Below are 17,632 nucleotides of genomic sequence, written 5' to 3'. Positions count from 1 at the left end.
AAATGCCTTTAGATGCCTCTACACCATTCTCATGGAAGCGCCTTTCGATGCCTACTGTAAACATCAGCCATTTTGAGTGGGTTTACATAGTGCCACCTTCGGGGAAAAAATCCTGTTAGATGTTACATTCATTGGTGTGAATGACCATTACATCAGATCACAAGGTCACTGTTTATGCTCTGGTCAAAATCTGCTATTTAAAGTAACTGGTTCGTATTCTCCACTCTACAAAATGGAGGTAGCGGGTTTCGTTCAGTACTTGAGTTTTCACGATTAGAATCACAACTATGAAAGCTTCAATAACTTAGGTAAAGGCTCTGATATTGACGTAGGCAGCAATTAGTTTTTATAAATTATCAAATTCAGATGATTTAGTGATGTAAACGCAGACAAAGAACTTGTAAATTTTGAGTATGAGAAATGGCAGCTACAGTTGGTCACGCGGCTTCACTGATTTGACAGTGAACAAGTTCTCTCAAGATTTTAAAGCACATAAAAAATTCAATCATGAAAAATAATTATGCAGCTATAACGATCAGATTTTACTCTTAAATCTTTCCATACATAATATATGTGTACCAAAAATGTAAAATGGTTAAAATTGATGTTAAGTGTAACATACACTACACTGCTTAACAGTTATCAGGCAGGCCTATGTGTATAGAGTCAAATAGGTAACAGGTGTTCTGTTTATAGCGTACTGCCCTGGATAACTTTGCTACATGTATTTTGAAGGGCTAAAAAGCCATACAATCTATGAGGTAAAGGGTTAACCACTGAGCCAATGCAGTTCCTCAGGTTTCGTTCTCAATAGTTCCCAAGGTATTACTTAAGGGATGAGATCTTACAAGAGAAAGGACAGACCCAGGAATCCATGCTGACTTATCAGATTAACTCACTTTAGAATGCCAAGTAATTGTACCTTAAGGGTACAACAATGAACAGTTTCTGAGATTTGAAGTTTTGAATCTTTGTCTATTTCCAAAGGGGCAGGAAGTGATTCAGGGGAAAATGCTGGTTGTACTAATGGCCTGGCATTTTTATGCAGATATATTGACTATATATATATATATATATATATATATATATATATATATATATATATATATATTCTTTTTGTAAGACTGATATGGATTACTTAAAATTTGGCACCCAGTAAATGGAAGCTAGAGGGAGAACAAATGCATGTATACCAGACATATACTTCAATCAAACTACATACTGTATAGACCGAGATAGATCTGCCATCACATTATTCAGTGACAGATCTGGTTCTATGCAGTTTGTTAGGAGTAATCAGTAGAACAAACACCACAGACCCTGATTTGTTGGTACATTATGTGATGGCAGATCAGGGTCTTTGTTGTTTGTAGTTGGAGCTGCCTTATATGTCGGTATATAAAGTATTTAAAATTTAGGTATGGATATGTATAAATATAGTTTTTTTCTCCAAAAATTCAAATCATGCAGATGTGGGTCAGTTTATTAGTAAGACATACTTAAAATGTTAGACTTATAAGTCAAACATCTGTAAATTTTAACCAAATGAAGTTCATAACCAATAGCAAGAGTATATTAGAAAACTAAATGTGCTGTTGCTTTCCATATTATTATCAAATATTGAAAAGAATAATCCTTGACCTATAAACTAGTATATATGGTAAACAACTTAAAGATTGAATATCTGTATAAATAATACTAGTATAGTCACCTATTTGCTTGGCAGATTTCAATGTAAAATTCATCATGACTTATAACAGGGTCATGGATGAATCGCCTTTGTTGCATATTCAAAACAAGCGCTGACTTACACATGAGTGGACTTATATGCAAGTGCTTATGGTAAATAAATGTGTATTGAAGCCTTGATGACTTATACATTGATCATTCCAATAGTGTTACTAGAATTAATTACTTCTAGAGTAAAGCCCTTTCTGACCTGGGAAAATCCTTGCTGACCTGGATCATCTAGAAGCTCATTCTCAGAGTAAAGTCCATTCTAGCTGGGGATGTCTAGAAGCACAGTTCCAGAGTAAAGCCCTCTATGACCCGAGACCTTTAAAATGCTCAGTCCCAGAGTAAAACTCTCTCTGGTCTGTCACATCAAGATGCTCAGTCCCAAGTAAAGCCTTCTCTGACCTGGGACCAATGGAGTCTCAGTCTCTGAGTAAATATCTCTCTGGTCTGGGACCTAAAGAAGTTCAGTTTCATGTATCATGTTCCTAGTTTGCTTAGTTTGCTTAGCCCTCTGCCCCCAACTCATGTAAAATGAACTCATGACAAATTATTAAATCATCAGTTTTCTGCAATTCAGTAAGTATTACATCTAAAAAAATTATCCTTTATACAGCATTTATTTCTGAAAATGGAATGTTTACAGCAACTTCTATATTTAATTTAGGTATTTATTGTTATATTTATTGTTTTTCAGTCCTTGGTCAATTAATTGCATCACCTAGATAAAACTAGGAAGTGAGACACATTGCACTGAAATGACAAGTTGGTGGGATTTTTCAAAACATATTTCCAAAGTTTTAAAATTTTTGAAATTATGAGATGTGAACAAAAGCTTATCATTGTGCATGATTTTCATAATAGGAGAATTATTGTACATTTACACAGACATTTGTTAGAAGTCATATAGTATGCAGTGATGACTATAAGCTGTGAATAATCGTTTGGAAGAGTTACAGTGAAAAACATTGTGCTTGATATATTCAAAATAAAGTATTAAGTATTCCCCTAATCTTTTATTCCATTGGCATTTTCCTCTGAATTACTATACATAATGAGTTAGAACAATACCAGTCAGCAACTTTTTCATTACAGTATAACTTCTCTTATCTGAATTCCTTAGGGGATATAGAAGAATGTTAAGAATAATGGGAGTTCAGATGATTACCATGGCAATTGTAGCAATGTGCCTTGCCTATAGATACAATATATCAACCAACCCAGCCTGATCTTGGGAGTGTGTGAACCTAAACTCTTGAGATCACAAGTCTGGCATACTAACCACTAAATCATTAAGTCTCCTTGGGGTTGAAATGAACAAGTTTGGTTTATATACATAGTGTCAGGTGGACCAGTGATCCATATCAATAAGGTCACTGAGGGTCTACTGTATCTCTTGATGGTATTTAAGTTCATATTCATAAGTTTGTGGTATTCATCAGTTCATGGCATTCATAAGTTGACACTATTCATAAGTTCATGATATTCATTTATATATTCACAAGTTCATGATCCTAAGTTTATGGTATTCATAAGTTTATGGTATTCACAACTACATGATATTCATAAGTTCATGATATTGATTAGTTCAAAGTATTCATAAGTTCATCATATTCATTGTTATATTCACAAGTTCATGATCCTAAGTTTATGGCATTCCTAAATTTATAGTATTTATAAACACAAAGTTTCACAAGTTCATGATAATTGTTACTTAATAGTATTCACAAGTTCATGATATTTATTACTTCATAGTATTCACAAGTTCATGATATTTATTGCTTAATAGTATTCACAAGTTCATGATATTTATTACTTAATAGTATTCACAAGTTCATGATATTTATTGCTTAATAGTATTCACAAGTTCATGATATTTATTGCTTAATAGTATTCACAAGTTCATGATATTTATTACTTAATAGTATTCATAAGTTCATGATATTTATTAATTCATAGTATTCATAAGTTCATGATTTTTATTGATTCATAGTATTCACAAGTTCATGATATTCATACTTTTATGGTATTCAGAGAATTAAGATTTTATGATAAAGAGTGACAAAAAACTTTAATGACTGTTAGTTATAGATTCAAATTATTAGAAGTGCATACAACTTCTGAAAATTGCAAGAAACTGAATCTTACCAGATGTAGGTGTTAGGGTCATCAGAAGACTTTTGTTTTAATACAAGTTTCTGCGGTCTTGTTTGTATAACTTAAAATGCTAAATGTGTGATATAAATGTATTTCTTTGATTAATTAGAAACTGAAGCCTACAAGAGTTTGGTGTCAGGGTCATTGGGTATGGGCCGCCAGTCACAGATGAGGGTCAGGGAGGAGGAAGATGACACAGATGACGATGTGGAAAAACAATTTGCCTCAGCACTCTCACCTCGTTTACCCATGAGGTATGTAAAATACACCGATAATAATATACATGTACTACTGGATTAAAAAATTATGGAAAAACACAACCCTTTTATCATTTTTTGATCAAATGCTGCCCCCAAAGCATGTTTGCTGTTATCTCATTCAATTTGAAATAATGTCATTATTTTATTGTTTATTCTAGGTAATTTTGATATATAATGTATGTAACTTAAGTTTAATGATGGGTAAAAACATCTAATTTACATTTAGAATCTGTGTCTGGTAGCTAATATAACAGCTGTGTGGGATGATCTTAAGATTTGATCATACACATTTTACAGTGAACAGGATAGACTCATATACACTGGAACATAATATGCTGTCAGATTAAGGTTTGTGATGTTTCACATCAAATCAACAGTAGAACTAACATAGTTAGTAGACCCTTATTATGTGATGCCACGTTTTGATCTATTTTGGTCATAGCTGAATGTACATTTCATAATGAACATTTAGGATATTCTGCCTCACTGTACTGTACACATGAACACGCAAGGTATTCTCTCTCACTGTACTATACACATGAACATGTAGGATATTCTGTCTCACTGTACCTTATATATGAACATATAAAGTATTCTGTCTCACTGTACAATATTTGTGAACACATGGGATATTCTGTCTCACTGTACTGTACACATGCACATGTAAGGTATTCTGTCTCACTGTACCATACACATGAACATGTAGGATATTCTGTCTCACTGTACCTTGTATATGAACATATAAAGTATTCTGTCTCACTGTACAATATGTGTGAACACATGGAATATTCTGTTTCACTGGTATGATAAAGAAAGAATAAATTCTTGATCAGACTTTGAAACACAGGCAAAAGCAAGTAATTTTTGTGTTAAATGGACAAGTATTATGTTAGTATTCATGTGACATATTTTATAGAATGGGTGAAACCTAATTTTTCAGCCAGCTTTCATATGCTCAGTGCAAATCAGAATTATAGGTACAGAACTAAAATACAGTAAAATGGTCAGGACAAATACTGATACAACTGATTTATGATAAGTGTAGTAATGTAAGGTAAATTTTTAAAATAACAGGATATATATATATATATATATATATATATATATATATATATATATATATATATATATATATATATATATATATAAATGCAATAAACTGACAATGAACAGTGCGAAACTAGTATCTAACTAGCCTGAGCACTTTCGACCCTTTAATGAGTCTTTTTCAAAGGCAAATACAAAACATAGACAAGACCAGCAAATAAAACAAAAAATGGTTATGTTTGCAAAACTTTGCATGGATGTTTCTACAGGAATTAAGCCTTTTAACTTTATTATGTTTCAACTGGTTTATTTCAGCTTGTTGCTGATACTGGAAAATATTTGTATTGACCTAGAAATTGATGAGCCATAACAACATGTTATTTCATGTAAATTTATGTAAGTGCAGATTATATCCCGGATATTTCATTGTTATAGTAGTCATAGGCTATTAAGCAAATTTAGAGAATTATTTAAAAGGAAATGTGTCGGCTGCATAAGATAATTTTATTTGTGCATGGTTGTTCTTTTCTTGTCTTCTTGGTTTAAAACTGCATGGTTTCAGTGTTCTAAGGTGGCATATCCAGTAAGATTTCTTTTCTTTCCTGGTTTGGGAATTCCTGTTGGGGTTGTGAGCAATTGCAATAAGTGTTATATCACTGAAAGTGTGGCCAGGGGAGGAGAAGTGTTCTGTGACCGGGCTTTTATACAGCTTCTTTGTCATCCAATTATAACTGAGGTCATACTGGGACCATGTGCTTTTATATGTAAATACTTCTCAAAGGTTCTGGAAAGTTGACCCTCATCCAGTAATTTGTTTTGCATTTCGAGTTACTGTATAATCATTGTTTATAGAGATTTTTTTCAGTTGGGCTTCTGAACACTGGGACATAAAGGTGTTTCTTTTGTTGTGTCATTTTGTGAATTACATTTTAATGTTTATTTGAATTATTTGGATTCATAAGGATTAATTCTTTTACCTGAAATATATGAGTGCTCATACAGAATTCTTGGACAAAGACATTTCATTCAATTTTATTGGTAAATTCAGACACCAGATTATTGTTTGTGAATTACACAGAAGTGTAGACTTTACAACACCACAAAGGATACAGTATACATCATCACCTTCCATCTTGGAATCTTCATCAGGACTTGAACTTGAATTCATTAGGACATTTCATTATTAAGACTTCTAAATTTCATTTTATGGATTATTCTTGGATTATTATTGGATTTGATTCTTGAAACCGTAAGTTCTTATTTGTTTCATTTTCACAGAATTTTTCAAGGGAAATAAATTATTTGTTAAATTTGTCAAAGCTTGTTGTTTTCACTCTTTCTTGTGTAACTATTTATTTGAGCCTAAACAAGTAACATAAGAATATATATACATACATACATACAGTGTGTATGTATGTTGTTGTGGGGTTTAACGCCATTTTTCAGCGACGATAGGCTATACATGGCGGCCAGTATTTATGGTGGAGGAAGAACCCGGGAAATCCCTGGAAAGAACCACCGACCCACAAGAAGTTATTGGCATGCTTTCTCACATACCCATGTTGGCTGAATTCGAGACTCAAACCGATGCAGATAGAGGTGAGATGGCAGTGATCCGTAATGGAGAGCACTTTAGACCACTCGGCCACACGTGGGTCCTGTGTATGTATGTATGTGTGTGTGTGTGTATATATATATATATATATATATATATATATATATATATATATATATATATATATATATATATATATATATATAATAGTTTTTATATTTTTATTCAATTTTAAACCGGCAGTTGGCTTTGCAGAACTTTGTCATGTAATTTTTGACATTATTTTTAAAAGAATGTAGTACTAGTAACAGAAGTAGAAGTAGAAATAGGAGTACTAGTAGCAGAATTAGAATGGAATTATTACTAGTGGCAGAAGTAGAAGTAGAAATAGGAGTACTGGTAGCAGAAGTAGGAGTAGCAATAGTAGTACTAGTAGCAGAATTAGAATGGAATTATTACTAGTGGCAGAAGTAGAAGTAGAAATAGGAGTACTGGTAGCTTAAGTAGGAGTAGCAATAGTAGTACTAGTAGCAGAAGTAGAATGGAATTATTACTAGTGGCAGAAGTAGAAGTAGAAATAGGAGTACTGGTAGCAGAAGTAGGAGTAGCAATAGTAGTACTAGTAGCAGAATTAGGAGTGGAATTAATACTAATAGCAGAAGTAGGAGTAGAAATGGTACTAGTAGCAGAAGTAGGAGTAGAAATAGTTTAACTTAGAGCAGAAATGGGGTAGTAGTAACAAAATACATGTAGTGGGTTGTTGCATTTGTTTTTGTAGATCAAGTTTAACTGTAGATGATCCACATGTTAGAAAAAAATTCTAATCTTTTTGGTATCCGACATGTATATAAGATCTTGCCATTTCATATTTCAGCCATAAAATGGCCACATATGCTTTAAAGTCCCTACTGCAGTAAATGTGTAGCCTATTAATGGACCTAATTGGAGGTCAAAATGTCAGAGGTCAGGGTCACAGTGGTCAATTTTTTTAAATTGGAGAAGTTATATGATGTGTATGGTCAAATATTAGACTTTAAACCAGATTTACTACTGTACATAACACATCTTTTGGTTGGGGATGATGGTTCCAGGTGTCAAAGGCCAAAGTCACAGTGAAATGTTGATCAGGTTTTTAAAGGTGAGGATTTAAGATCCTATGAAGGGGCTATATCTTCTGCTGTGGTGCATGTATTGTTGTCACACTTGATACATATTATTAGAGAAATTGGGTGGTTGTAAGGTCAAAGATCAAGGTCACATGTTTGTTTAGTCACATTTACTCTAGCAACATTATTGTGGGTTAATCTATACCTTTACATTACATATTTTTTTACATTTAATTGAATGTCAGTGAAATAATAGATCCAATGTAAATTATTATGACCATGTCTTGATAAAGTGCTTGAGCTCTGTCTATTTTCAAACTTCATCACTTTTTTGTTTTTCTTTTAACTCACCTCGCCATAAGGTCAGGGGAGCTTATTGTATGGCCCTGCAACCCAATGAACATTGTAATAGCTTCTTACAATTCCATATTCTGATCCAGTTTTTGTCAAACATGGACTGTAAATTAATATCATCAATGTCTCAAACGAATTTGAATATGAACAACATCCACAAATATTGATAATGTGATCCTGCATCTGAGTGGCTGAGGATGTTACCATTTTGAGGCCATATTTCTGATCTAATTTTGATCAAACTTTGAATACAAGCTTACGTCATGAGGTTCTCAGTTGAGTTTGATAATGAGCAAGGACTGTGCATATTAATGAAATGATCTTGCATCTGATTGGCTGAGCTTGTTACCACTCTGGAAGTCATATTTCCATTTTTTTAAAAACTCATTAACCCCTTGAGGTTTTTGTCATATTTGCCTGAATTTTGAGTAGGATACACATTTTGAAAGCTATTTCTGAATACATCCTAATACATCAACTTCCAGGTGATTTTCCAATAACCTAATGCCTAGTTGTGTTAGAAACATCATTTTTCTTTGGCTATTTGGCTCACGCATGAGCAGAAGGGTAAAAGTTGGAGTTTTTTTGTTGGCTTAACGGACCCATTATTTTTGTATCGAGACCACTCTTTATTCCAAATGCCCATCTTTTCCTATTTTTTGCAAAGGTTCATCTGTCTGTTTGCAGTTCATACCAGTCTGCCTTAGATCTGAGATCAAAAAGTCTAAAATCCAGACACAAAATAGGATTCTAATCACAGTCAAATTTTGGGTAGAAAGAAATCAGTTCCAAAAAATGAGGTTTTTCCCTCTGTATTTGTAGTGCAACTAGAACTTCCAGATTATTTGGTATCATTGTAGAGCTATATCTTTCTAACTTTCTATTATACCACCCACTTTAGTGTATCATACATGACCTTGACACTACAGAGCTCTGCAGTAGGCTACTACCTCCTGCCACATAAACTTGTCACCAGGGGTATATGTGTTAAATGTGGAAATGATAGGATTATATCATCAGGAGTTTGTTTAACTGTATAATGTGCAAGATCTATGCATGTAAATGAGATGATCATGTATCTGGTTGACTGAGCTTGTTATTACTCTTGAGACTGTATTTCGTCTCTAATTTTGATCAAACTTGGTGAGGAGGCCATATTTCCTCTCCCATTTTTATCCAACTTGGAATACAAATTTATGTGATAAGGGTCCATAATATGCAAGATCCATGCATAATAATGAGGTGGTCATGCATCTGATTAATTAAGCTTCTTATCCCACATAAAACTGAATTTTTGCTCTGATTTTGATCAAACTGGGTTTATAGGTTCATTTTACCAAAAATGTAGGTTCATTTTACCAAAAATGAATGACGTTGTTAACAGGATTGGTGCATTACTGAGTTGATCTTGCATCTGATTTGCAGAAATTAATACCACCAGAGAGACAGCATTTTTTACCAGTTTTGATCAAACATTTTGTGAATTGGTTTAATCATCAATATGTTGGATTAGTTTTATTATGAGCAAAAAGGTGATCTTGTTTCTTATTGACCACTTTATTTCTGACAGGTTTTGATCAAACTTTTCAAGGGATCTTATGTCATTAAGATGCTAGATGAGTTTGACGGTGCTATTTATAACTATGATTTCACCATAGTTTGTATGGAATATTTCACAGAATTACAGGCTGTGGTTTAAAGTATTGATTTTACAGCAGTCTTTTTGCATAATGCTGCATTGCCAGAGTTCTATTAATTTATTAGGTTTTTCAATCCTATCATTGAAGTGTATGAGAATGCATTCAAGTATATGCATCATTATGAGTGGGGCCAGTACATGAGTTTGATGTTATGATGAACTGTAAAAAAGATGAGATGGTCTTAATAAAAATGAACTTTTTCACAAAGAATTATAACTTTGCATTAGTCAGATCATACAAACTATCGATGGTATGGAAAGAGGGATGGGGTGACGGTTAATTCAAGATCAGTTACACTAGAAATAGGCACATACATTCCTAGAAATAGCTACATGCATACCTAGAAACAGCCACATGCATTCCTACATATAGTTACATGCATTTCTGGAAATAGCCACATGCATTCCTAGAAATGGCCACCAGCATAATGTGCAAGTTCTTCTTCAAAACTCTTATTGATGGTCGAGCAGTCAATCTTGATCTAGCAAACTATGACAGGTAGCTATACTTATGGATTGGACTTTGGGAAATTACTGATGGACATCTATTAGGATCGAAAGGTCTGTTATGAAGTTATATTATATCTGTTTGGCAGATACTGTTACCACTCTGTAGGTAGAACTTCATTTGGATTTTTCTCAACTTGCTGAATAAGGTTATTACATCACAATCTTAGCAAGGTACTATAAATAATGAAATGTAACGTAATAACGAAGTGATCTTGCATCTAATTATCTGTACCGTTACCTCTCTAAAAGACTATATTTCTTTTCCAATTTTGATGAAACATATATAGGTTTATATAAATCATGATTTGATCTCAGTTAATATTCAGTGATATTTTTGCATATTCATCACGTTTTTTTTGTTTGGAAAGTTAATCAGGTAGAATTGACAACATATAAATGCTGGGAGATAGTTTACATAAAGCTGTATTCTTAGAATACTACAAGAGCATGCATAATGAAATGATCAGTTGTTATGTTATGAAAGCCATGTGAGTGATATCAGACCTGTCTGGGCTTCTTATTGCCTTATATTAAGGGGGGGGGGTAGGTTTAATATTTCTCAATACAGTGGTTCCCCTTTTATGAGGTCATCCTGTCTGTAGTGAAAAGATGACCTTATTAAAGAGGTGGCCTCAGGTGAGGTGAGCAGACTGCTAAAGGTGCAGGGCATGGTAAGCTATTATCAGAAAAACGGGGATTGTTTCTTGAGAGGGGGACCACTGTATATACTTTTCTAATACTGGAATGTCACTAATGTCCACTTAGTTGCCAGTAAAACCCCATGGAGCCAGCATCAGTTGCAATGAGTACATCCTCTCAGTACATTTGGAGTTATGATCTTGTGCATATCTTCACATGATTTTGGTGCTTCATTGTTGACTTTTATTAGTCATTTTGGTCACATTGGATCAGACATACCCTACTTAAGATCTTGTGTCAAACTTTCCCGACGTAGCCCTCTTCTAATATTTCAGTCACTCTAAACCTAATGCCTCATCTACTAACTCTGCCTCACACATTCCACCGCCACCGCCAGATTTGGCATCTTCACGAGATGCACAGGACTCACCATCACCTCTTTCTTCACCAGTGTTTGTTCCAACAGGCATGAAAAGGTAAGTAACTCTGCTAATTGTAGCCAGGATTAGTCCTTATTCTAGGCAGAAATTTATATCTCTCTTTAACACATTCTTTTTTTTAACCATACACGTCATCTTAATGTTACAGTTTGATCTTTTGTAATGTTGCAATGTGTTATTATGCTAATGGAATTTCAGAGACAAGAAATACCACATTTGTGATATTATATAATAATACTGTCCTTTTTCTACTAGAACAGAGTTACTGATTGCTTTCTTTACTAATATTGCTATTATTGTGTCTAAATTACCCGTTTTAAAAAATATGTAAAATTCAATCTTGATACCATATTTACTTGTTATCATGTACATCCAACTAAACACAGTATACACTTGCATCTTCCACCACTTAATCTGATATGCAGGCAGGTCTGGATCTACTTTTCTTGACATTTATTTGATATCAGATCTGACTCTATGTTGTTCATAGTTTAATGTGTTTTTTAGTAATTTACTGGTGTCTCTTATGCAGGTTAGTTAATCTAATCTTGTCTTTCATAAGTATTTACTGGCATCTCTTGTACAGGTTTATTCAATCCAAACTTGTTTACTTGTATATGCATTATTAGAGAACCTCATCTAGGTTCCTTTAATCCAAATTTCTTTTATATGTATTACCATTCTACTGACAACTCTCACACAGGTTCATCTGATCTCAAACAAGTTCAGTTGATCCATGTACAGGCATTATGCAGAGCATCTTTTGTATAGGTTAATTTAATCCAAACATGTTTTACATGTATAATGGTTTTACTGGCATATCTCTTGCAGGTTTATTTAAACTGAATGTATTTTACTTATACAAGCATATACTTGCTATATTCCCAGACAGTGTTGGTCTATTGCTTTAACTCAAAAAGTGTCCATTGGATGGCAAAATATCTGCTTCATTTTTTTGCAAGGTTTATTTGTTCCACTCCTTATATATACAGATTTTTACATTCTTATTTTTTAAGAGTAAACATAATAATATTTTTATATAATTTTTGTCTTCTTCTAGTGATCACTTATTTTTTAAATAAATTGAGAAATATCGAATGAAATTGTTAGTGTTCATTTTATTATTTTTTGCATTTTGGAAACAGACCAAACTATTGGAGAGTGTGTTACATTCATGGGTGTGTAAGAATGACATCTCTTTTTCAGTACCAAGTCAGGTGCTGGCTCTGCTCTAGGATCCATTGGGCAGTCAATCAAACGAACAGGTAGTGATGTGTTCCAGGTGGGGCTCTCTGGATATCCATGTTTTACATGTGCTTTATTCATTGCAAACATGTAAATCTTGTACAAAAAAACTTGGCACCATCCAAATCATGAAATTTTATTTAATTAAATACATACATTGCCACATAATGGGATGTTAAAAGTATACTGTCTAGTGATAGAATAGAATGTTACAAAAATACAGATGATTTATAAAGTATATGTTAAAACCATACCATCTAGTGAAAAAATGGGATGTTCAAAAAGTACAGTCTGGTAATAAAATGGGATATTTAAACAGTACAGTCTAGTGATAGAATAGGATGTTATAAAAAGACAGATGATTGATAGAGTATATGTTAAAACCATACCATCTAGTGAAAGAATGGGATGTTCAAACAGTACATTGTAGGAACAGAATGGGATGTTCAAACAGTACAGCCTAGGGATAAAATGGGATATTCAAACAGTACAGTCTAGTGATAGAATAGGAAGTTACAAAAAGACAGATGATTGATAGAGTATATGTTAAAACCATACCATCAGATGAAAGAATGGGATGTTCAAACAGTGCAGTCTAGGGACAGAATGGGATGTTCAAACAGTACAGCCTAGGGATAAAATGGGACGTTCAAACAGTACAGTCCAGTGATAGGATGGGATGTTAAAAACAATAAATTCTGGCGATAGGAAGGAATGTTAAAACAACGATTCAGTCTTCATAATACAACTTATGTTAATCCAACTACCCTCATCAGAAATGTATAAATCTGTATTCTCAAAATTATGAAATTGTTCAAATGAAATAATTGAGCTGCTGTCAAATTTCCAAGCTTGCATGATGGAGAATGGTGTGTTACAGAGTATTCTTATAATATACCTTTTTTAGATTTTAAAATTGATATGGCCTCCATTTCTAGGATTGCAGTCAATTATGTGGATCATAAACACTGACCTGATCCAGAGTTCCATTGTGCTACAGGCATGCACATGGGAAGTAGTTTTTTTACATATGTGTGCCCATCATACACATTGTAACTGAATCAGAATTAGCTATTTTGCAGTCTACAGCAATAATTAATTAATGTTTTAAGGTCTGAAGAAAAAGATAGGAAGACTACATAGTTTGTGTATCCCCTTAAGAGACCGAGGCATTTTCTGCACATCAGACTACTGTTATTGTTTGTCGCAACCACCTTCTTGGCACTCTTAAATGCTAAAAACAAATGTAAATATGGTGGATTACGTGGACAATAATGCCTATTTTTGTAAGGATAAGTTATTTAGAAGAAGATAAATGTTAGAAGTTTCCAAAGTTTCAAAACAAAAAATGACCCAATATGTCAGAAGTTGTTTGGGTGGGTGGCATAGAGGTTTTCAGTATGTTGGTGAAAAATCTTATGCAGTGTGTTTAGTGGTTTAATTTTTATTGCCAAAAACATAATGCATGAGGCTACTGTCAAAGCCATTTGCATCACACTAGGTAATATAAAGATAAATATACAAGTTATGTAGTATAAATAGTTAGTGATGTCTAAAAATCATTAAAATAAATATTTCATACTGAGAAGAAAAAAAACGTTACCTATTCTTGATAAAAAAGTCCAATGAATAAATTTCATTTGTGTATCCTTTAAATGCTTTTACTTGCTGCCATTTTGTTCCAAGTGTACTTCAACAAAAAGACCACACAAGAGTTCATGCCAGGTATCATGTTGCATCAGTGTAAAGTGGACTAACTGGATTATATTCATTTGACTTGGATGGGTGGGTGAAGAGTTGGACTTAATGATCTGTTTAGCTTTAGGTCACTTTGACCTAACCTTCAGTGTCACAGTGACATTCTGCTTGTGGGTGGATGGGGGACTCCTCAAGATCAAATTGCAAGAAAGGATCCAGGATACAGAGGTCCTTTCCCAAGGAAGCCTGCCCAGTATCTACGCCATCCTGATGCAGTCACAGCTGCAATGGACATGCTACTTAGCTCCCATGCCAGACCACCAGCTAAAAAAAAACAACTTCTTTTATGGCAAGCTTGAACAGGGAAAATGCAACAAAGGAGGCCAGAGAAAACGATATAAGGACACCTTGAACAAATCATTGAGGAACTTTGGCATTAGCATGTGGGAACAGACTGCCCAGGACAGGGATGTGTGGCACTCCTCCATCTGCAGCTTGTGAGGCCAACATGATAGCTTCAGTAGAACGGTGGAGGCAGGTCAGGAAATCCTGAACCAGTAACTCCACAATCTATGTTGCTGCCATCCCCTGTCATGATACAAAAAGTAATTTTGTGTCAGATTATTGATTTATCTTTCACAGCTATAAGGCCCATTGCACTAGTTTTAAAATTAGGGTAGACAGGTAATTTTGTATGGTTTCTTAAAACAAAATTATATATACTTGATGTGATTTTTTTACCATGGGGTGATAAAGTGCTAGGGTCATGAATGAGAAACAGGGTCAGTTGCCCTACCAGAAAGACCAGCTAGACTGCATAAAAAGTGTTCTGGTGACAACCATATGTTGATATGACTTTCCATTCAGGAGTAATAGCAATAGTAAGATTTTTCAAGATGGCCACTGTGACAGCCATATCACATGCCTGAGCAGTACCATTGTTACTTACGACCATCTAGTCATCATTAAGAAGTCCTCTGTTGAAAACCCCTTATCTATATGGTCACTTATCTCCATTATCAACACCATTCCCTACTGGTGCCTGTATGAAGGATTATTTAACGTGGGATGGGCATGTGGTAGTTCATGGTACTCTTGTTAACCATACAGACAAGCTTTATAGCACTTTTGCAGTTTTTCTTGAATAAATAATATATCATAAAATATAATAAAAATAATATGTACTGAGCAATTATAGTCTTTATTATTCCTCTCTGAACCTGAACAATAGTGTAAAATGGGTTGTCTCTCTTTACATTTAAGTTGAGTCCAACTGCAAAACGACACAGACATTGATCTGCCATTGCATAATGTGCCAGCAGATTAGGGCTTATTTTGCTTGTTCTACTGATTACTTCTTACAAGTTGCATGGATCCAGATCTGCCAGGACAGTATGCAATGTCAGATCTGTGTCTATGCAGTTTGCAGTTGGATATCACTTATGAGGGATATATCTGGTCGCATAATGCTATACAAAATTTGTTGAACTGTGATCTGAAATACACATTAACATGAGCAACCATGTGACAATTCCCAATATCCATTATTTTCCCTCACCATAAATTCCCATATTTTTTTTAAACCTCTGTAATATTTTGCAACTAAAACATCTCAATAGTGCTAGCCATGTATAATGTCCTGTTAAAGAGCATGTCACAAGTATGAAGAAAACAAAAGATTGTCTGTTATAGTCAAAAGCCTATCGTTATAAATTGAAATCCATGTCTGTTTTTTTTAAATATCGAAACAATACAGCCAAAAATTAATAAGCACCTGTACACTTGTGTAATGCAATTTTATGACATAAAAATATAATATCCACCATAAAAAATGACTTTTCAAGTGGGTGTGATCTTGCTCTCTCTCTCTCTCTCACAAATACACACACACACACTTTTTTTTTAAACCATGAATTTAAACAGCCAACAGTTTCCCTCATCCATAAATTCAAGTGTCAGTGAAACTGTACTTATTCATAAAACCATGAGAATTAATAGGCATGAAATATATTTATCCACTGTATATACTGGGATGGGGATTTTTAATCATTTAAGTCTTGTATCATGAAGACCAGACCTTTTCTTATATTATGCCTTTTTCCCTTCTAGGTTTTCCGACAGACTCGGACCTGGACACTGACACTGAAATTAATATTGAGTCTCCATTAGGCAGAAAAGGCTCAAGCGCTGATGATGATGATTTTCACGACTTTTACAACTAGATGGAATGGATAGACTGATATTAGTACAGAGAGAACATTGAGTGATTAATGATCTCCAGCCTAGTTTTAGTCCTATTAAATTATTAGTCATTAATTATAATTAGCACATTTCTTTTAGAGAAGCAATATTAATCTTGTGCTTTACTTTACAAAAGCTTGTATTTATGATTACTCTTATCAAGAGATACATAAAAACTGACAAGTTACTTTCTTAATGTAATAATCCATTTTTTTCTTTAAAACGGACAAAACAATAAAATTATTTCATCTTCTAATGTATTACTAGTACATCCATGATAGCAACTTCTCATCATCCAGATATTTCTGCTTTTATGTCCAATGGTTTGAAAAAAAAGCACAAATTGTTTTTCCAGTTTTTATGCTCATAAAGTATTTATATTAAATTCATTTCTTGCTCCACTGTGGCATAAGTGGGTTTTTTCCTCATGTTTACTCTTATATACATGTACTTGTCTGTGATCTTTGTGACTTTGGTGATTGTGTTTTATCAGTTTCTCATATATGTAGCAAAGAATTAAAAAAATGAAAACCCACCATGTTTCTCTTACTTTTATCCCAAAAGACAATTCATTATAAAAGAGTAAGATGTCAGGAAACTACTTTTGATTGGCACACAAAAGCTTCAAAGCTTTAAATGGCATTTATTCAGCAATGCCATCCATAATGTTTTGCATTTTAATCAATGCAAAGATTTATTGGCTTCTTTTTGAGTTTTCTTTGAAAGGTGCCAGCAATGTTCAAGTTACTGGTGAAAAAGTGATAGAGTGTATACCTCTGCCATTGGCTGAATATAGTTTATACCTCTGCCATTGGCTGAATAGAGTGTATACCTCTGCTATTGGCTGAATAGTGTATACCTCTGCCATAGGATGAATAGAGTATATACCTCTGCCATTGGCAGAATAGTATATACCTCTGCCATATGGTGAATAGAGTATATACCTC

General features: G+C 33.8%; 1 protein-coding gene across 4 annotated transcripts in view; it reads left to right on the top strand.

Annotated features, from left to right (window-relative positions):
• Positions 1-17,220, top strand: part of LOC149805353 (uncharacterized) — a 60,938-nt gene extending 43,718 nt beyond the window's left edge. For 3 of the 4 annotated variants that reach the window (XM_089949578.1, XM_089949574.1, XM_089949575.1), the window contains 4 exons: positions 4,001-4,145; positions 11,397-11,537; positions 12,708-12,766; positions 16,554-17,220. In XM_089949578.1, coding sequence (XP_089805704.1) covers positions 4,001-4,145; positions 11,397-11,537; positions 12,708-12,766; positions 16,554-16,666 — 458 coding nt within the window. In that variant the 3' untranslated portion in view covers positions 16,667-17,220. The remainder of the gene's footprint in view (positions 1-4,000; positions 4,146-11,396; positions 11,538-12,707; positions 12,767-16,553) is intronic. The other variant, XM_089949587.1, reaches the window with a different exon arrangement.
• The last annotated feature ends 412 nt before the right edge of the window (positions 17,221-17,632 follow it).

This window comes from Sinohyriopsis cumingii, chromosome 2, assembly GCF_028554795.1.
Source record: "Sinohyriopsis cumingii isolate HCF-2022 chromosome 2, ASM2855479v2, whole genome shotgun sequence".
NCBI lineage: Eukaryota > Metazoa > Mollusca > Bivalvia > Unionida > Unionidae > Sinohyriopsis > Sinohyriopsis cumingii.
The sequence above is the reverse complement of the archived record's forward strand: the minus strand, read 5'-3'. Positions and strand labels throughout refer to the sequence as shown.